The 22,531-nt window shown below is 43.2% G+C and overlaps 1 protein-coding gene across 1 annotated transcript in view; it reads right to left on the bottom strand.

Annotated features, from left to right (window-relative positions):
* AACS (acetoacetyl-CoA synthetase) overlaps positions 1-22,531 on the bottom strand; it is a 48,462-nt gene that overhangs the window by 24,715 nt on the left and 1,216 nt on the right. Inside the window, exons 2-8 of the mRNA XM_042442026.1 lie at positions 17,010-17,113; positions 14,800-14,920; positions 10,843-10,956; positions 7,795-7,892; positions 3,829-3,943; positions 2,816-2,897; positions 223-370 (exon numbers count right to left, since the gene is read on the bottom strand). Coding sequence (XP_042297960.1) covers positions 223-370; positions 2,816-2,897; positions 3,829-3,943; positions 7,795-7,892; positions 10,843-10,956; positions 14,800-14,920; positions 17,010-17,113 — 782 coding nt within the window. The remainder of the gene's footprint in view (positions 1-222; positions 371-2,815; positions 2,898-3,828; positions 3,944-7,794; positions 7,893-10,842; positions 10,957-14,799; positions 14,921-17,009; positions 17,114-22,531) is intronic.

Here is a 22,531-nt window from a genome sequence, read left to right as displayed (position 1 = left end):
GTTAGTCATCAGATGGGAAAAGGGAGAGGAGACTATGACTTCCTTAGGGGTACAGAGCCAAGCAAAGCACATTAGCAAAATACACCAAGCAAACTGGGTCTCCTTTTGCAGGCTGGGCCTTGCCACCTCTTGTTATTGACAGCTTTCAGATGGTTATATATACATACATACACACACACACACACACACAGGCTCTGTAAGCCCAGGTGGAAAGAGACCTACCCCTGCTGAGTGAACCATGCATTTGGGGGCTCCTGTTGTGCCAGACGAAAACATGATAAAAAGAGGATGACTGAAGGGAAGCTGTTCAAACTCCAGCTGGGGGGCCTGGTCTCCCTTCCCTGCTGCGAGAAAGTCTTCTAGAAAGACACTGAACAGACAAACAGAAAACAAAGAGGGGGGAAAAGAAGAGACATTGAAATGGGGGTAAAAGAATTGTGACAAACTTGCAAGCAACGCAGACCGGCATCCCAAATAATGGAGACTGGCTCTCATCCCATTTCTCTTCCCTTTTTGTTTAGTTAACATGGACTTTTTTTTTCCTTTTTGCTTTACCCACTGGTTTACTTTTAACTTTATTTGAACGTTAAAATACAGAGGCAAGAAAAAGCAACAAGAACAATAATTAATGCAAAATGGAAATTCAATGAATACACTCCTTAGGGCAGTGGTTCTCAACCTTCCTAATGCCGCGACCCTTTAATACAGTTCCTAATGGTGTGGTGACCCCTAACCAATGGTCTCGGTTCCTAAGACCATCGGAAATATGTGTTTTCCAATGGTCTTAGGCGACCCCTGTGAACCTGGGGTTGCGAACCACAGGTTGAGAACCGCTGCCTTAGGGTATTGAGCAAGCTTGTGCAACATCTGTTACAAAAACCATGCAAGCAAAAGCTCACTGACTCTTTGGAGAAGCGGAATATCTAGCTTATATAGCCAAATAACTGGATCCACATCTTGAGTTATTGCTTCGTGTGAACTGTGCCTTCCAATGCGACTGCCAATGTACTGACAGTGAGAATCAGGGTCTAATGTACACCTTCTCTATTTTCTGACCTCAATGAGTATGCCAGTGCTTACCCATACCTCCCTATAGGGAGGGAATCAATCTCCCCAAACACAGCCATCCTACTGATAACCAGATCCCATCGCTTCTGCTTTACTGCATTCTGGTTCACTAAACAATGCCACAGGGCATTCATTGCTCCAATCTGTTATTCTGGCTGGGACAAAAAGAAATTCGAAAGCAAAGTACGAAAGAATGAATCCATAGATTTGTTGCCATTTTTGTTGTCCCAGCCATTTTGCTTGTAAAAGGGGGAAAAACTAGATATAGTAAGAGGATGAAATGTAGGGAAATTGTTTGCAACAATGCTGCAAAATGCCAGTATCTGGCTCTGTGCGGATTTTGCAACAAAAATGCCTCTGGCAAGGAGCGCCATCTCTCAAGGAAATCCCTAGTCATAACAGCCCCACAACGGTGTGCACTACTGGCACATCACCGTTTTTAACCCTTTCCTCACTTGAAGCTGCTAACTGCTCTTGGGAAGAAAAACCCTCTTTTCCTCCCAATGCAAATAGCACATCTGAAAGAGGAAACTTTTAAATTCAATATTAAATTCAATATTTTTAAAAGCCTGCACATTGCCATGTTCAGTTTGTCCCTTAAGTGATGTATGGATGTATCTCAAGCAGGCATCATCTTAGAAGAGGCATCTCCGCTGCCTCCCTTTCATTCTCTCTCTGCTAATAAATACTTGCATTAGAAATGATGCAGAAAGCCACTTGTGGTATAGTTTGTTGAATTATGGCTTGTGATGTACCTCTGCTAAGAAGCAGGTTTGTTATGCAGCCAGGAATCAGAATATGAACCGCCAATTTGTTTCTGCCATGCAAACTCTGGTTTCTTTAAGCCATGGCTTGTTGTGACATCCAAATCTACAGCAACAATGGTTTCTCCCTGGCTAGTTTCCCCCATATGCCAATACTGATAAAAGGTGAAGAGAAACAAACTAGGAATAAGCCAGAAACAAAGAATCCAGGTCATGATTTCGCCATCCACCAGGCAATTTAGGTCTTAAGCAACAAACTATGGTAAACACAAACTATGGCTTATTGTGTTGTGTGAACCTGTATTTGGCTGGTAGCAAAGCAATTCTCCAGTCCCTGGAAATTCTTGGATGCTATGGTGCAGCTGAGAGAGAGAAAATGCCTAAACGTGACTAGAGTTGAAGCTGCAGATCTAGCATTGACTTGCAAACTAATACGGTGGCTTATCGCTGAAGGGAGTTGTTTGAGGCACAAAGAAAGCACTTGATCTGTTAAATGTATCTCTGTCCAACACTAGTTAGTTATGAATCGCTGTTAAGTACTGCAGCTCTGAAGAATAAACAAGTGTCTTTGTGCTCAAAATAGCACTTCTGAATTATTCATTGTTTGCTTCTCTCGCCTAGATCTGAACAAACACAAAAACACAACTCTTTTGCCACCATCAGTACAAATCAGTACATATTATGTATGCCTAAAGCTTCCAGATGATGCTGGACTGCAACTCCCCGTACCCTTGACCACTGTGCATGCCAGCTAGGATTTCCCAGAACCATATCCCAATGTCTGAAGACAAATGACCCATCTTTAAATAACTAGAGAAATACCCCATTTGGAGCCAGAGATCAGTGAGGCGGTGAGGTGACAGAATATGAAACCATCTGTTTAAAATACAGTATTTTAGCTTCAGTGACAGCCAATTACTCAAAACAGAAAGGTATGGGGTTAAATAAATATGCATACATATATATCTGTGGCCATTTTATACCTGTTTGGGATTTTGGAAATGTCTATTGATTCTCTCGAGGAAACATATGGGATCACCACTACTTTTTTTAGATCTGGGAGCCCTGCAACAGAAAAAAACACAGACATACACACAAAATTAAATGAGACAGGCAACTGCTTCTAATTTTTTCAGCTTCTTAATACTTGAGGCCTTTTCACAGTACATAATTATATAGCATTATAATTCCCCTTTAAATGTCATGCCTGTATCCTCTGAATCCTGGGGTTTGGAGTTTAGGGAAGGGCACTCAGGATTCTCAACCAGAGAGGTCTTATAACACATCAAACTACAAATCCCAGGATGCTGTAGGATGTTGCCATGACAGTCAAAGTGCAATCATAGCACTAAAACTGTAATTATAACTGTAGTAGTATGAAATGACTCCATGCAACAGTGCCCTGGTTTAGATGTAAAATACCTAGCCCCAACAAACCATGGTTTATTAGAGCAGAATTCAAGCACTCCATCCCTTTTTCACACACTTGGATTCATTGGAGGCCTCATGGTTTGTACAGTGCGGGCGCGCCATACGCGGCCTTGAGCATACGCGCTCAAGCCGCGGGGCACGCGCAGGGCGGAAGGGGCAGCACGTCCCATTTAATTGAATGGGTGCGCATGCCTGTTGCGCCCTGCGCGCGCGCGCGCCGCCACACACGAGCCCCATTGTTTCCAATGGGGCTCGAGCATAGGCGGAATTCGCCTTATGCGGAGGGATCCGGAACGGATCCCCCGCGTAAGGCGAGGACGGACTGTACCTCCTAGTTTAAAGATGAACCACCAAGACCAATTGTAGGTTACTAGTCCAGGCAGCAGCAGAACCAGAAGCATTGCCAAGGAGCAGCATGAGACCGCTGGCCACTTGTGCTTCACTCAGGATTAAATTTATTTATCCTTTCATTACATTAATGAGTTTAAGGAGGACAAGTGTGGGTGGGGAAGAGTAGCAAGGTTCATTTTCAACAGTTCCTACAAGTACACAAGGCAACCAGTACCCTTTACGACATTCTGCAGCTTTTCCAGGTGGTTATGTTTTTTCCCATTGTAGATGACAGCTTCGACTGAAAAGATCAACTTGGGCTGAATCTGGGAAAACCTGTCCAGTACACCCTGTATGAAATAAAAGAAAGAGACAGGCATTCAAATCAATAGGAAGCAGTGGAAACATTCGTTGTTATACATAAGGCTAATCAAGGGTTTTGCTTTACATCCATGAGCACCAGCAAGCTACCCATCCCACCACTAAACCCTGATACAGATGGGAAGTTTTTGCTTGATTTCAGTAAGGCCTTTGACAAGTTTTCTCATGACATTCTTGCAAACAAGCTTGTAAAATGTGGGCTAGACAAGGCAACTGTTAGATGGATTTGTAATTGGTTGACTGGCCGAACCCAAAGGGTGCTCAACAATGGCACTTTTTCATCCTGGAGAGAAGTGACCAGTGGGGTTCCACAGGGCTCTGTCCTGGGCCCAGTGCTATTCAGCATCTTTATCAATGACTTGGATGACAAAATTGGAGGCATACTTATCAAATTTGCAGATGACACCAAATTAGGAGGAGTAGCTAATACCCCAGAGGACAGGTTCAAGATTCAAAATGACCTGAACAGACTAGAAAGTTGGGCCAAAGCTAACAAAATGAAATTCAACACGGAGAAATGTAAGGTACTGCACTTAGTATGGAAAAATGAAATGCACAGATATAGGATGGGGGACACTTGGCTGAATGAAACTACTGTATGTGTGAAAGGGATCTAGGAGTCCAAGTAGACCATAAGTTGAACATGAGTCAACAATGCGATGTGGAAGCTAACAAGGCCAATGCGATTTTAGGCTGCATCAATAGAAGTATAGTGTCTAGATCAAGAGAAGTAATAGTGCCACTGTATTCTGCTCTGGTCAGGCCCCACCTGGAATATTGTGTCCAGTTCTGGGCACCACAATTCAAAAAGGACATTGAGAAACTGGAGTGTGTCCAAAGGAGGGCGACTAAAATGGTGAAAGGTCTGGAAACCATGTCCTATGAGGAAAGACTTAGGGAGCTGGGGATGTTTAGCATGGAGAAGAGAAGGTTAAGAGGTGATATGATAGCCCTGTTTCAATATTTGAAGGGATGTCATATTGAGGAGGGAGCAAGCTTGTTTTCTGCTGCTCCAGAGACTAGGACCCGGAACAATGGATGCAAGCTCCAGGAAAAGAGATTCCAGCTCAACATTAGGAGGAACTTCCTGAGCAACAGTGGAACACACTCCCTTGGAGTGTACTGGAGTCGCCTTGTCAAAGCATTCCCTTCATCTAACAAGCTGGTAATTTTATCAAAAAAAGAGATCAGGTTTGTCTGGCACGACTTCTTTCTCTGAAACCCATGTTGACTTTTTGTGATTATGGCATTACTTTCTAGATGCTCACAGACTCTCTGCTTAATGATCTGCTCTAGAATCTAAGGACAGAAGGGCAAGAGACAGCCTGCTTAAGCACAGCCAAATGGCTCCTCCACTCCAGGCTCTGAAGTCTGATATAATTTGCAGAAGAAGATGAATTCAAAACCTACATATCTAATTGCAAATATGAAATGAAAGAGCATCATTTTTGCTGCATAAATATAAGCATTACAAACAAATTTTGATTTCAGTGCAACAGCGAGGGGATCCCATCATAGGTGAGAGTGACAAAGCAATGCCACACTAGGTGGTTTGGCTAAAGTTAAGATTTTCTGCACAATTTTCTGCACAATTTCTTGGACTGATATGAAGGTTAGGATGCCCTCTACTGGCCTTATGGGGGAAGAAGAGTTGCATATAAGCGTAAGGGAAACTGCTTTCTATCAGATCAAGCTATTTCATTTGTCCTTCTAGCCCACTATATATCTGCTGTTTGACAGAAGCCCTCCAAGACAGCAAACAAAGAGATCTCTTTCCCGTGATCTACGTACTTGACCCTTTCCACCAGAACTTGGAAGCAACATATGTCAAGAACAAGGTTATCATAACATATTATGAGGAAGGGGGAGAGAACAACCTCCTTTTCACATTTTAATGTTGAAGCAGACACTTTGCTTTTTTTATAGCCAAGTTATGTCTATTCATTATTCCTAATCACTGGAAGGGAGTGGTGTCTGTTCCACTGTTTTTAAAGGTTATTAAAAACAACAGTATCTCTTTGAAAAAAGAAATTCAGGCATAGTGTAAGCCATTTACACTAAGGCCTGATACAGACAGGCCAAAATAAAGCTGCTTCGAGTCACTTTGCAAGTATGCTGTTTACATGATACATGCGTCCTAAGAATCCAGAAGCCACACCAAAGCCACTCTCCAGCTGGAGTGCAGCTTTGGTGCGGCTTCCAGACTCTTAGGACGCATGCATCATTGAAACACCATACCTCCAAAGTGACCTGAAGCAGCTTTATTTTGGCCTGTCTGTATAGGGCCTAAGAAATTTACACTCTGACAAAAAAGTTAATTTTGCAAAGCCTTTTTATACCCCCAGCCCCCTGTTTCCTCCTTGTCCTCTGTCTAGAATGGAAGCTTTCCAGCAGCATTGGAAGGATAATAATAATAATAATAATAATAATAATAATAATAATAATAATAATGATAAATGTTATTTATATCCCACCTCTCTGTCAGGATCGAGGCAGCATATAATAAGAATAAAATGCAATAAAATAAAATCCATTGCCCTCCTACCAGCACAATAATTAAAATTCCCTTACAGCAATAAAATACACCAATTATTAAAACAATTAAAACAAACAGCAATACAAAGAGAGGGATCCACAGAGTATTCTATATGGGGATCGTATCAATGGGTGACCGAGTGGTTGTTCCAGGAAGGTCTGTCTTGACAGCTTTTCTAAATGGTGAAGGAGGGATGGAGAAACACAGACTTTCAATGCCAGACTGCAGCACTGTGTCTGCAGTAAACAATGCAATAAAGGCTTGAGCTGGGAAAGAACAGGATTCGGGTCTTGCTGATCTTACTGTAGCTGTGTGTACCTGCCTGCAACAGGCAAGGTAAAAAGCAACTGTCTCCCAAATGCCTTGCTGAGAATGCACCATCAGCGAAAAAAGGGAAAAGCAGAGAAGCCTGTTTCACCAGCTACCCCTGGCATTTTAAAGAGGCATAGATCTATCCATCTAGCCAACAAAATGGAAATTAAAACAGAAAGTGGAGGCTGGTGAAAGAGAAACAAATCATCCATGAATGCCTTTTGGAATAAGCTTTCATGTGGTCTCTAAAAGGTTCAAAATGTTTTTTGCTTCCTTACGCAAGGCTTGCTTGACCTCATTATTTCATTTCACATGGACATATTGGGCCGTTTTAAATAGAAATTTTACTGAAACATGCTGAATTGCTCTTTTAGGTGGTTCAGAATCCTATTCCCATTCTTTCCATGTTACCTCTGCCTCTGAGACCAAATTTCATGTTAAATTAATGCCCAGGAACACATGTATTTATTAATTGGGGTATACTTGTAGCACATCACACACTAACCAAAAATAATAAGTAACAGTACTGCAAACATGTTATTAAGTTTTTGAAGCAATGGCTAGTGCGGATACATTATGTTTTAAAATAATGTGTCCAGCTGCTTTTAATGGAAGATGCAAGGAATTAAACCTGGAACTGTCTCCATTCAAAGCGCGCACACGGAAATTATCACATATTTCTGATGTTTTCCCCATAATATCTGAATGTTACTTTTAGCAATTACCAGTTCCTTCTATGTTCTTCAAGATACAGCCTCATTCTCATCATCTATGGGAGAAGGGAAAAGGTGTTATTTTGCATCATGAACCGTCTTTTCCCTTCTCCCATGGATGATGAGAAAAGGGGGGAAATGAGAGATAAATGCTGACTATTTCCTTTAACTGGGTGGCTTGCACATCACAAAAGCACCCACTCCCACTGGGGCAAGGGAGCTGCATCTTTGGCACATTTTCCACAATTACATTACTTACGTTGATGCCGAAGTCCGGCGACGTCGCACTCCAAATGGCACCAATGCTTGCAGCTGCTAACATTGCTTCCACCGCATGGATACCATTGGGCAAATAACCTAGAACAGTGGCAATCGGGACAATTACAGCATTGGAATAGATCCTCAACCAAGTGATAAAACAGCCAAAGAAAAGAATAAAAAAAGAAAAGAAAATCCCACACTCACATCCCATCATGTAGTAGTTATCTCCTCATGTCCTAGCCTTTGTGTAAGTTGGGGGAACACACTGGAGGAGGTAGAAGATAACTAAAATGTGAAAACCAGGTGCGATGGTTGAAATGATGAGAAGATTGGGTAGGGAAATCTAGGTGTACACCTCAAGGTGCACCTCAAAGACTGAGGCTGCATCCACACTGCAGAGATAATCCAGTCTGACACCATTTTAACTGTTGTGGGTCAACGCTATGGAATGCTGGGAATGGTAGTTTGTTGTGGCAAGAGAGCTCCACTTTAAAAAAAAGTCAGTGTCAAGGAGGACCCTGTCAAACAGAACTCACCTCTACTCTCTCTTGAAAATACACTGACATCACCTTCATGCTCAAAAAGCACTGCACAGTAAAAGTTACTTTTTTGGATCACAACTTGCAAAATCCCTCAGCCAGCATTGCAACAGAATTCTGGGAGCTATTAGCCTCAAAAAAAGCTCTCTCAAGCTCTGTGCTTATGTTACAGTTCTCTTTCTTTCCAGAGAGCAGTCTGGAGGGTAAAAGTACATTCCCCTGAGGGGGAGTGGAGAAAAAACGTAACATTTCCTGTACTTCCAAGCTTAAAGTTCAAACCCCAAACAAGTTACCCTACAAACTCTTACGCAGGACTAGCCGTAGGAGGCTAGTGGACTTCCTCCCCTATCAAAGACCTTCCCTCAAGGGAGAATAAGATACCATCGATGAGCATGAAAGCAACCACAGATGTATTTCCTTCTTCCCACTAGCACAAAACAAGTCCTTCAGGCTCCGGGAAACATTTCAACATTTGGGGGATCAACCTCCCCTTGGTTGTCATCCTAGGAAGAAGTGGAGCCACACACCATCATCAACTTACCAAACAACCCACTTCAAGCCGGGATCATGAGAGGAAACATTTCCCAAAATGTAAAGCTGAAGGCTTGCATGGCCAGCATCCATGGTTTTCTGTGGGTTTTTCGGGCTATGAGGCTGCATTCTGGAAGAATGTATTCCTGACATTTCGCCTGCATCTGTGGCTGGCATCTTCAGAGGTTGGTGGCATAGAAGTGTGTGGTGTATATATACCTGTGGGTCCCTTGGTTGGGAGGAAGTGGTTTTTACATGTTAATGGTGGAGTTAGTTTACATGTTGTACTGTGTTGAATGGCACAGCCTGGAGATGTGTTGTGGGGGATATGCCAAAAACACCAAAATCAAGACTCAACAAGTGAACACCACCCAGGCTCAAAGGGTTTCCCTGTAGACAATGGATTACCCATTAAATAGACACAAAGACCCCTTGCACATTCCCTACCCCCACAACACACCTCCAGGCTGCGCCATTCAACACAGTACAAGACACAAATCAACGCCACCATTAACACGTAAACCATTTCCTCCCAAACAAAGGTCCCACAGGTATATATAATCCACACAAAATAACCCCATAAAATAACTACTTCGCACAATACCACAACTCCCCCCTGAATGGGCATGATGCACTGGTCAACCTATTAACCACCACCATACCTTGCTAATAATTTAGGATCAAATTGAGATGGGATGGGTTCCGTTTCAACACCTTCAACTGGGCAATGAGAAAGACACCAAGCCAATGAACTATTACATACCACTTGTTGCTCAAGGCCTGCCAGAAAACAGATAGGTAAAGCAGGTAATTTCCAGTGCAGAGCTGTCAAAAGCTATATTGCATCACACAGGGGATAACATTCCACTGCTGAAGATTTCAGTAAGAAAGTGCCAACACACCACATAAAACCAGAAACTAAACTTTTTCAATTCTATGATAAGAACTACCAAATTTGAATGCTCAGGCTTCTTCAAGAGGCAGAGTGGGAGTATCAGGACAAGGTATGTCATCGTCCCTGTGCTACATGGAGAAGTAGATCTTTACTCCATCCCCGCATACCTCACACACATCCTTTACTTATTCCAATCCCGTCAAGATTTCTCAAGAAGCAGGAGTTATTGTTGCAAGAGGTGGAAAAGATATTGCCTCCATTCAGTGATTATGCGAAGCCGAAGTTGGAGAATCAACCAGCAAATCAGAAATTTGGAAGTGGGTTTGCTAGCCATGGCCATTGCCAACCAGTTCAATGTATGTGAGTAGTATACACTTTGTTATACGCTTTCAAGTCACCTCCAATCTATGGCATCCCATCCTACAGCTGTCTTGGATTCCTTGAAAAAGATTTATTCACAAGAGGTTCGCCACTGCTTTCATCTGTGGGCTGAGACAATGTAATTTGCCTGAGGATGCCCAGTGGGCTTCCATGTCTGAGCAAGGATTTGAACCCTGGTCTCTTACAGTCCCACTCCAACACTCAAACCACTATGCCAGTGGTTCCCAAACTTTGGTCATCCAGCTTTTTTGGACTTCAACTCCCAGAAGCCTTAGGTGGCTTGGCCAAGTCAGGAATTCTGCGACACCCAAAACACCTAGAGGACCAAAGTTGGGAACTACTGCACTACACCATGCTTGCTCTTGCCATATACATTGTGTTCTCATTAGCCAACCTTATTCTGAGAACAACATGGAAGCAAAAGTCAATTTATACAAGTGATTCAGAAGTGGACATGGAGAGGGAAGTGATGGCCTCCAACAGAAGCAGCAGTCAGGAGAGCACTGCTTATTCCCTCTAGAAGTGGAAGTTTGGGACTCTTCCAAGCATCCTGCTTCCAAGACTTCACTTTATCCCAAGTCAAACATAAAGCATAATGGCTCCTTCATGGGAATGTTTGCATCAAACATGTTTGCCAGTCTTTGAATGGCTAGTTTAAGAAACTGGGGGAAGGGACAGAATGAAAGAGAGGCTGACTCACCAACAACTCTGTCTCCTGTTTGCACTCCCATTTTCCTCATGGCTGCAGCATACAGAGCGACTTGTTGCCTTAGCTCTTCAAAAGTCACCTTCACGATTTCTTCCTTTCCTTCCTCTGTGGGAAAAAAATGTGGTTTAGAAGAAGACAGGTTCCGTTAGCAAGTTTGCATTGGGGAACAAGGAAGGACAGAGTCAGCCCCAGACAGGTGAGAAGATGACTGCAGAGATGGCAAAAAGGCTACGCTGTGGAAAGAATTTCCCCAAGCCTTAGGAAGGACCTGCTGATAAATAGTTTCAAGCAAGAACCAGTGTGGTGAAGTGGTAAGAGCAGAGTTAAGAATCGTACAGTCCTCCAGATGTTACACAGAACACAGGAAGCATTATACAGGTATACCTAAAGTTAACAAAGTAGATGTGCTCATGAGCTTTACTTCTTTAATATAAACTTTGGTAGCACAGGTAGAAATAACATGGAAAGATCAGGAATAGATTCCTGCATCTCAAAACAGAAGAGCAGCTCAACATGTTTCACCAAACCTTTTATTCAAAGCTAACATGTGCACATGTGAAACAAAAGAACCAGGTCAGGTAAGCCTTGCGTAAGTAAACTAAAACATGTTGAATTTTCTGGAGACCACTTGCGCTTCTTCCAAGTGCATCCCAGGATGACTTTTTTTCCTCGAACAGCCTTCACTTTTCTCACAGTTTCCATTTTGATGGTAAAACTTAGTATCTGCTCAGTATTTGAAGGACAGGATAGAGGCTGCTGCCCAGGTCTCTAACCTTCCAAGAAGCTCTGGAGAGCTTGGCAAGAACCCACACCACTCCTTCTTGGTACTAGATTCCATAAGCTCTGTTCTGACATTGAACCAAGAGCTATTAAAACCCCATACTGATTTAGTACTTAATCTCCTTAAGACAAATAAAGAACAGAGAAAGGCGGGCAGGGAGGGAATGACAAAGCTTAGTCATAAACCTCTGCATCACACACACCCATTGCAGAGACTATACAGCTGGCAGCCCAGAGCACTTGTGAGGAAATGTGTTTACCTCTGATGATGAAACCTATATTGTATGAAATCAGCTCCATGAGAGCGAGAGAGAAAAAAATCACCTTTGCTTCCCAGCCCACTCTTCAGAAGAACTCTGTACAACAGGTCCTACAAGGCTGTATTGCTCTGCACAACACCCAGGGTTATGGTCTCACAATGCAATCCTATGGGTGCTTCCAGTATTAAAGTGGTGGCCACCATCAACCCTCCTGAGAAGTCAGCTCAGTCAGGCCTTTCCTCTAACCAGCTGTCACCCAAGAGCAATCACCCCAGGCTGAAGAAACTGAGAAGACTGAGAACCTGTACCTGGGTTTTCATGTTTTCTTTCCCCCTTCCCATCTGCCTTTCCCTTTGTGTCAAGCCTCGTCTTCTCCCTACTTGGGACACAAGCTGGCTATGTCTCAAACAGGAGGAAATAGATACTCTAGCCCTCCAGATGTTTTGGACTACAACTACTACAATCCCTTACCATCAGCCCTACTGGCTGGGGCTTCTGGGTGCTGAAGACCAACAATATGCAGAGAGCCAAAGGTGTCCTAACCCTGGTGTATAGCATGTGTTCTACCATATGGAGAAAGCGTGAAAGAGCTGGAGAGCTGAATCACTACTGAAACTCAGTACCAAAAGAAGTCCTGGAAGATCCATTGCTATTCACTTCTACTGTAGGACTCTCAGGTAGCCTAGGCAGCACAGGCTGGTCATTCCTACCATTTGAGGGGCAGCATTTGGTTTAACTGGTTTAACAACCTACAGTTGTTGATAAAATTATATGTAACAATTGCAAAGTTCTTTTTTAAATCTTCAAAGTACCAAAAGTGATTAATAGTAGTGCTTCTGGCAAAGGACGGGTGTGTTTTCTGGGCTTACCTGCCAGTCTGTCTTAAGAAAACAGACTCACTAAAACATCCATAAGAAGTTGAAGGTAAAGGAGGCATGGCTGCAAGAGAGACAGAACTCAAGGTTCTGCCAGCATGTCTACTTGTTTCTCCAACAGGCTAGAGAAAGCCCTGAAAAGGAGGGGAGAACAGGTTTGACAAAAGACTAACTGGAGAATGTACAAGCTGGTTTGGTAATCGATTGCAATCTCTTAGTGGCTGCAAGGCAAAGCAACACCCCTACAGCTATGATGAAATCAGAAGACAGTTAAGCTGCAAGACCATTTAGCGCAGGTCAGCTTGGCTGATGCACGACCCAGGAATTAATAAATCGTGCTTGTGCAACTTGACCATGTTGATTTTCAGAGGCTCATTTCACAGATCAGTTACAAACAAGCCAACACACCGAACAGTGAGAAGTCTTGCAAAGTCAAATTAGTAGTGCATCAGTTCAAAAAACTGCATTAGCAGTGCCATTCCCAGTGCGATGAGGCACATCAGTGTTCAGTGAGAAGGCAGAAATATGCCATAAAAAAGCTAAACTACCACAATGGATATTGCTGCCTCCAGGGTATGGGGGGAAAGGCATCAGTCACCTCCCCACCAGATATGGACAGCGGACACCATCCTGAAAGAGTATGTGAGGGCATATCGGGTTTCATTAATGCAGTTGTTCTCAACCTTTGACCATCCAGAAGTGTTACATGTTAATGCTCAGAATCCCTAACCACTGGCCACACACACAGCCTTGGGTTCTTGAGACTTGAAATCCAAAACTTCTGAAAAACCAAAAGCCAAAATCACTGCACCTGGCAGATGCAGAGGGATTACTGAAGCATCCCTATTTTCCAAAAAGCACGGTCCTGTTACTGACTAATCAAGCAAAGGTTCAAAGGAAGGTGGCCAGAATCATCCTTACGAAAAGTATGTTTTGCACATTAATCTGCAAATTGTCTAAAGACACACGCGTGTGTGTGTGTGTGTGTGTTTAGTAGAAGGAGGCATGCCTCCTATAGCAGTCCAGGAAGGGGAAACACATCCCTGTATCCAAACATCAAAAATTTGGGACATGGTATACTAGAGAACGGTTTCATAGAATAAATTACCAATTTGATTCCAGGCACAATTTAATGTATTGATATACCTTTAAGGACCTAAGCAGTTTAAGCCCTCCAAGATACTTTAGGGAACACCTCCTCTCATACCAACATGTGCATTCATACCACATACCCATGCAGTGTCAGGTAAAAGAGACTACCTTGCGCCCACACCATCCTCAGTGAATTAACTATCTCACTTTAGCTTAGAGGGTTTTAATCTTTGGTCCTCCAAATGTTTTGGACTTCAGGTCCCCAAATTCCTGGCCACTGGCCAAGAAGTCTAGGACCTCTGGAAACTGAAGTCCAAAATCTCTGCAGGACTAAAGTGTGAGAACCACTGCTCCAGCCAGTACAGAGATTAATAGTTTATTTATACCTCCCGCCTCTCCCACGGATCGAGGCGGGATTACAACCTTAAAAGACACTTAGTACAATTTACAATCAATACAACAATAAAATACTAACACTGAATTTACCAAGAATTCCTATTCTCTAAAAATTACAATTCGTCCATTAGCCAACAATCAGAGTCAAGGAAGAACAGTCGTCATAACCTTTTAATATGGAATTCAGTGGATAAGCCCGCCAGAAGAGATCTGTTTTGAGTGCCTTCTTAAAGACCTCTAAGGTAGTAATGAGACGGATCTCTTCCGGTAGGTCATTCCATAATCTTGGGGCCGCGGCAGTGAATGCCTTATGTGAAGTTGTCATTAACCTGGTATTATAATATTCTAGGAAGAACTTCCCAGATGTCCTGAGAGTGCGGGGTGGATTATGTAGGGAGATTAACCATTGTGAACCTACAGATGATTTTGGATTTCATCTCCCATTGTTCATCACCATCAGCTACACAGCTAGAGCTGATAGGAGCTGTAAGAGGGCCACAGTTGCTAGTGGGTGCCAAGTAACAAGATTTGCAGAGGCTACTCACGTGCAGCATAGAGGGCAATTTTATCGTTCTCTTTGTGCTTCAAGAGGTTTTCTGCATAGTTCAGCCGGCTGCCTTTAAACCATTCTGGAACATCTGCAATGCTCTTAGAAGGATCAACCACCTAATGGAAGAACACCAGACATCCTTAGGAGATAAGAGCTTTGAAATCTTAAAGCAACTCATGCAGGCTGTTCTAGAGTGGCATCTCACAAGCTTCAAGCTCTTGTCTGGCTTCCACCTTCCCACCCACAAGCTCTCTGACAACTTAAAGCTCATGGGAACAGAAGTATTCTTCTATTGTCAAGTTGTCCTCAATGCCATCCCATTGTCTCATTAAATCCATGGGGTGACAGTATTTTTTCTACTCATGTCTGGAACGTGCTACCTCTTTCCTCAGAGGGTGCTACCAATGCTAGCTCCTGTTTGTTATGCTATCTATCAGCCCATCACAGTCATCATATGGAGACATTTGCCCACCCTATTGTGTAGGAATGCCAAAAGCAAGCAGGTGGGACCAGCCCCGTTTGGTCTGATTTCATTTCGGTTTTAGAGGCAGATACTAGGACTGTGTACAGAAGGTACCAGAATTTGCTACCCAGGCTCTCCATGTGGCTCCCACATTAGGATGCCCTCATTTCCTCCATTACCTCAGCTGTGTTCTCCCACATAGAAGATTTTCAGCCTTGACTTGTGTAGATTTTATTATTTGCTGTTTTGATTAATATATTCTCTCTAGGAATCTCTAGGTCCTCCAGTACAACTCTGCTGGAAGTTGACCACAGAGGAACACTGGAAGATCTAAAGATTCCTAGGAAAAAAACACTTCTCTAGGCATTTGTAGGTTGTCCAGCGTGATTCCATGATCCATTTCTGGCAGATGCTGACCATACAGTTGCACTGGAGGACCTGGAGATTCCTAGAGAGGTGTTCTCTTAGGTAAAAATAAAGTTGTTTTTTTTAATTTGCGGTTTTCCCATATTCATGGGTGTCCTTCACCCTTAACCCCAGCGAATGTGGAGGGACCACCGTACACGTGTGTAGAGCAAAAGAATGTGAAGTCATTGGTCTAGCCAGGAACGCAAATGTCAGGGCCAGCCCAACTAGATGCCTCAAGCAGCAGGTTTTGCATGTCATGAAGTGGAAGTACTGTATGTTCTTGTTCATGTTATTTCACTTTTATCTTAGGTTATTATTTTTACAACTAGGATGGATGTAGGCTTTTCTGCCCCATAAGCCAAGGTAACTTGGCTGACTTTAGGTGCTATGCACCTTGACCTGTGTGAGTGGGTGTGAAGATACCATTTGCAGTTTTGCCTCATGCAGCAAAATGGCTTCAACCAGCCCTGTCACTGATCACCCGGTATCAGAGATGTTTCTAACTCCCAGGACAAAAAGAAATCCTTCTGAACACAAGGTGTGTTTCCAATGGCCGACCACAGAGGTAAACCCCTTCTGTAGTCCACGTCCAGTCACTGGAGGTAACTCTTAGCTCTTGGGCATCATGTGTACCAAGTCAGCTCTACACAATAGAACTTAGGACATAGAATGTCAGTTCTCCTTAAGCCCCTGTTCACACAAGACTGCTTTGTCACTTCATAATTGCAACTTCAGTGGTTTACTTGACATGTGAGAAGACCACCACATATCCAACAGTGACAACACATTTTACAGGAGGACTTCCAAATATGTAGCCTAGAGCTCCTTTCATTACAGAATCACTAGGTGGTGTGACACTATGATCTGTAAGGCCAAAGGAGAGAAAAGAAAAGTAAGGCTACCATCAGCCTTCCTAAGAAGCCAGCTCCAAGAGGCTGTGCATCTCCTGAATCATAATCCTTCAGTCATTCTACCAGGCTGGAGAACATCCTAACATTAAAAACTGATGCCAAATTTTTCTCATTATTCTTTTCCTTCTTCACCTCCGTTTTCTTTTGTGGCATGTCTTTCTAGAATGTGCCTGAGGGCAAAGACTGTTCTGTCTTTTATAAATTGCGACGCAAGCTGTTCAAAACAGTTTCTAACTGTAGAAGAAAGTATAAATGTCATCTATATACAAATAATAGTCATATTTGTGGTCAAGAGATCAACAGCTTTCCAAACTCGTTTGGATAAGCCATTCTACTGAGCATTCACTTTACAACACAGAGAATATGGTTATTTAAAGTAACTAGGAAATAAAACGAAAGGTTCCAATATCCATAATGGCTTACCTCATCATAGAGGTGAGAGAAGACAATCCCACTGAACTTCCAAAATTCTGCCCAGAAATCCGGATAATGCTCTACTGACCAGTGGTACAGTTCACTGTAGTTGGCTGCAAATTAAACACAACATCCATCGTTCAGTTATATAGATTGGTAGATAGACAGACAGACAGACAAAGAAGGCACTTACTGATGCATTTGATGTATTTTCATATCCTATTGTTTTCATAAGCAAGTTTGGTTATTTTACAGGAAGGAACAGCAAGAAAATCAGATGGAGGACAAATTACATCGCTGCACCAATATCTGTGGGCCAAAGTTCTAGGCATAGCAAAATGAAGCAGTAGGATAGTTTGCACCCCTTCAGATGGAAGGTTACAGATGTCATATTTCTGAATGCTCACCCGTATTAAAAGGCCCCATCTGAGACAAAAGCTGGAGAATTCCTAGCCTAAACCAGACAAAGTTGTCCACACAAGGAATTGGACATTTCAATAAAACATGATCAACCACCTCCGATACAGGGTCATTCATCCATCTTTAAGAATTCATCCTACTACCTTACTCCTCCTCCTCCTGCTGCTCCTGCATGTCTTAAATAGGCATTCCCACCCCAAATCAAACTGGCAAAACGTCAGGAAGCAACTCTTCTAGAACATGGCCACATAACCCGAAAAAAACCCACAAAAACTATGTTTTATTAAGATTTGTTGATATTAATCGCACAACTTTTGTTACTCTACTTAACAAAACATCTACAAGCCCAGCCCAGTTGTGAAAGCCACCTGTCCATATTTTTTAATTCAGGAAAATGGCTCTTTAGCTGTTCTTGTTTATTTGTTGAGAAGTGGTTAATACCTCCCTTCCCATTAGGACGCCTAAGGAAAGGCAAACAGAACCAAATGTCCTCCTGGTTATCAATCTTGGGCTCTGGTGGCACGGAAAATACATCTCAAGGCAAGCCTTCCAGTATCTATGGACATTTAGCTCAATGAATTAAGGAAGAAATAGAAGATGCTGATTTCTTTGTTGAAGCATGGGTCATATGGGAAGGAGAGAAAAGTGCCTCAATGGCCACAATGACAGGCTCCACAGAAATGGGTCTCAAAATATTTATTATTAGATTTCTGTATCTAGTAACTAGATTTCTAATAGATTTCTCTATTTAATGAGCTGATGGGCTCCTGGTTCCAGGGGCTTCTGGATGAGACAGATTAACTGGATCCGTTTCTATCTGATTTCAGACCTGGTTATGGAAAAGACACAGCTTTGGTCTCTTGAGTGGACAACCTATGCCAGAACTGGACAGTGGGAATGTGTCCTTGTTGGTTCTGCTGGATCTCTCACCAGCTTTCAGTACCATCAGCCTTCTGGGCCACTTGGCTATGATGGGACTGGCAGTGGCTTTGTTCCTTCTCGCAGGAGCAAACCCAGAAGATGGTGCTCAGAGACTCCTGCTTAACTCCTTGGCCTTTGGTCTGTGGGACTTGGTTCTGTCTTTCATGGTATTTAACATATACACAAAACCACTGGGAGAGGTCACTTGGAGTTTTGCAGTCCGGTGCTATCAGTATGTGGATGATACACAACACTATTACTTCTTTCCACCACAATCCAAGGAAACTCTTTCAGTCCTAAACCTGTGCCTGTTATCAGTCATGGCCTGGATGATGGTGAACTGAAACTTAATCCAGACAACCCAAGGTACTTAGGTCAGTTAAAAGGCAGATCAGGGAATAGGGATCCAGCCTGTGCTGGATGGGGTCACACTCTCCTTGAAGATGCCAATCCACAGCTTTGTTGTGCACCTGGATTCCATCTTGAGCCTGGAAGCTCAGGTTTCAGCAGCGCACAGGAATACATTTGTACATTTTAAAGCTTGTGCACCAGCTGCTCTCATTCCTTCAGTCGTTTGATCTGGCAATGGTGACACGCACCTTATTCACATCCTGGTTGGATTACTGCAACACACTCTAAATGGGACTTCTGTTGAAGAGTATTTGGAAACCTCAGCCGGTGCAAAGAGCTGCCACCAGATTGTTAACCAAGGCTGGCTACAACCTTCTTGCTGGTCTGCTGGTCTGTTTCTGGGCACAGTTGGAAGTGCTGGTTATGAACTTTAAACCCCTATACAGCTCAGGTCCAGATTATCTGAAGGATCATGTTCTCCCATATGAACCTGTCCATGCTTTGCGATCTGTTGGGAAGGCCCTTCTCTCTGTCTCTCTGCCCTCAAAGGTACACATGGTGGGAACATAAAAGAGGGCATTCTTGGTGGCTGCTCCCAATTTCTGGAATTCCCTTCCCAGAGAGGTTAAACTGACACCCTCCTTGCTGTCTTTCCACAGGCAGGTGAAGACCCTTTTTATTCCAGCAGGCCTCTGAGAGCTGTTTTTTTAGGGGAAAGAGGCCTTCTGCTGGTCTTTTGTGCTGGTCTTTCTGTTGTAAGCTGTCTTGAGTCCTAAACTGAGGGAAAGGCAGGATAGAAATAAATATAAATCAGAGCAGTTTCCAATCATAAAAAGCCCAAAGTGACAATAAAAGAAGTCTTCCTTGTTATATCATCAACTGTGGAGACCTGCTAGATACACAGAGGAGATCTTTTTCCTATGTTCCTTTTCCTGTGTTGCTCTCCAATTGTAGAATGCAAGCCCCTGAGAGTTGTGCTGAATTCCCACTCTCGCTGCTTTTATGAAGGGTGTGTGAAGATTTATTTACTGATCTATTAAAATATTGATCGCCTGCCCTAGATCGTTAGATCATTAGCTGAAGACGTACCCCTTCACGGTGCCTTTTGAAATGCTAAGGTTTAATAATTAATGTCATAATGGCAATCCTTTTTACTGTGCTAATTTTAATGGTTTGGGTTGATGTGACAACATGGATGGCAATCTTGGTTAACTATTTTTAAACTAAGTTGGTTAGTAACCTAGACCACAATTTTTGGTGGAAAGGCGACATAAAAATCTAATGAACAAAAAAGTAGAAATCATCAAAACAATACAGCCAACTGTAATATCAAAATGCTAAACTATTAAGAGGCGAAAAGAGAGAGAGAAAACCAAAGCGGTCCAATAAGAACAACAACTTAAAGATTAATTCCCTACTGAAAGAGGTCTTTTGTTTGACAGCTAAATGAATATGAGGACACCCAGCCTATCTCCAGGAGGAAAATGAAAGAGTACTATACCTACAAGACACCAGCACTGGAAATGGTCCTCACCCATTGAACATGCCAAGCAGACAGTCCAACTGAATTTGCAGGGTTCTAATGTAGGTGAAAATGATATATACAAAGAGGAAGAAAGTCAACAGCTTTCACTTCAGAATCTCTCTAGGATGTAAAAGGCAAAAAAGCAAGTGTCCCTACTCTGAATTGGGGTGAGATGGCTAACTAAGGGCCCAAACAGACAGGCCAAAATAAAGCTGCTTCGGGTCACTTTGGAGGTATGCTGTCTAAATGCTGCATGCATCCTAAGAGGCTGGAAGCTGTGCCAAAGCTATGCTCCAGTCCTAAGGACGAGAGAGCAACTTTGGTGCAGCTTCTGGTCTCTTAAGATGTGTGCATCATTTAAACAGCATACCTCCAAAGTGACCCAAAGCAGCTTTATTTTGATCTGTCTGTTTGGGCCCTAAGACAGTGGCAGACTTGGGGCTCCACTGGAAGGAAAGCAGGGAACCCACAGCGCTGACCCTGGGTCGCATTTCACTAAGATGCTGTTCTGAGATACAATCTCACTGGAGAAAGAACCCACTCTTCACAGCTCTTGTTCATTTCCATGGGGTTTATGCACCATGGCCAGCATCAGTGACATATGCAAGCCTAAGTCCAATTTATATCTGCATGTGTCTTTTTGAGCCCTTGTGTAGACTTGCCAAAGTGAAAACTGGAGATGGTTCACATGTCTTTAATGGTTGTGCAGAAGAGGGAATTTCAGCAAGCATTGCTGGTTACGTGGTTGCAAGACAAACAACATCTTCTAGAATTCCCTCTTCCACACAATAATTAAACATTAAGGAGCCCTTTCCCGTTTTCACTCTAGCAACTCCACCCTCACGAATGTTAATAGTGTCTCCTTCCCTCCGCAATGATGGAAGCACTCTCAAACTCAATGTTTCACTGAGACAGCCTCTCCCCAAACATATCCCGAACGCCATACCTAGAGATAAACATAAGGACTGGTGGAGTGTCCAGAAGAGGTCCAAAGTGCATTATCAGGATACCAGCATAGCTTACACACTTTGCAGGATTTAAAAGGCTAACAAAATGTCCTTAAAATACAGCCAGAAAGTGTGGGAGCAAGGCTGCTTTCCCCCCAACACTTTAACTGTGTGTGTGTACATATGTGTATGGTAAAATAGCTATAAACAAGACATATTAACCCAATGCAAAAGTGCAATGACTTTTTCTTCCTTGCTGTGGCTGTAGAGTTGGAGTGAATGACTATCAGAAGCATCTTTATGCTGAAGCAAACCAGTGGTCCATCAAGACCAATATGGTCAGCACAGACTGGAAGTCTCTCTCCAAAGGTAGAAGCTTCTCCACTTCTAAGTAGAGATGCCCAGGACTGAACCTAGGACCATGCACACAAAAGCATGGACTCTCTCCCACTGAGCTTAACCCTCTATATTACTGTTGCTGAACTAAGAGAAAATGGCCTCCAAAATGAACTGTGAGGTTCTTGTGATCTGGCAAGCCTCTCTTGTTCATGTGCACCAGAAAAATGAATCGCATCTCTATGCATTTGTGTTTCCAATAGCTGACACATACCAGTGCCCAGTTCCTAATGAAATGGGCCCAACCTCAGGCCTATGTTCACACAGCACCCTATTTTGGCTCCTTGCTATTCAGTGAAGATAGAGAGTGGCTTTCCAGATGTGAAGGAAAGAAGAAATGCCCAGATACCCCTTTATCATTTGTATCACTGATCATGCTTCTTCTTTTTTAAAATATTGCAACATGGGTCCAAACCACACTGTAGAATACACCTCTCCACCCTTCCAAGGCAGTGTCTCCAGCTACAAAGACTTCATGGACCTGTTATAACCAGCTGCATAAACCCAATGCCTACATATATATATGGGATGCATTAAACAAATAATAATACATGCCCATAGGGGAACCATGTTTGCCCATAGGGAATCATTGGGGCGTGCTTGCCCATAGGGCATCCTTGGGGAGTGGCTGCCATAGGGGGAATCATTGGGGAGTGCTTGCCCATGGGATCATTGGGGATGCTTGCCCATAGGGAATCATTGGGGAGTGCTTGCCCATAGGGAATCATTGGGGAGTGCTTGCCCATAGGGAATCATTGGGGAGTGCTTGCCCATAGGGATCATTGGGGAGGCTTGCCCATAGGGAATCATTGGGGAGTGCTTGCCCATAGGGTATCATTTGGGGAGTGCTGCCACAGGGTATCATTGGGGGTGCTTGCCCATAGGGTATCATTGGGGAGTGCTTGCCCATAGGGTATCATTGGGGAGTGCTTGCCCATAGGGTATCATTGGGGAGTGCTTGCCCATAGGGT

Source organism: Sceloporus undulatus, chromosome 10, assembly GCF_019175285.1.
Source record: "Sceloporus undulatus isolate JIND9_A2432 ecotype Alabama chromosome 10, SceUnd_v1.1, whole genome shotgun sequence".
In the NCBI taxonomy this organism is placed as follows: domain Eukaryota; kingdom Metazoa; phylum Chordata; class Lepidosauria; order Squamata; family Phrynosomatidae; genus Sceloporus; species Sceloporus undulatus.
This window is presented reverse-complemented; position numbering and strand designations above follow the sequence as displayed.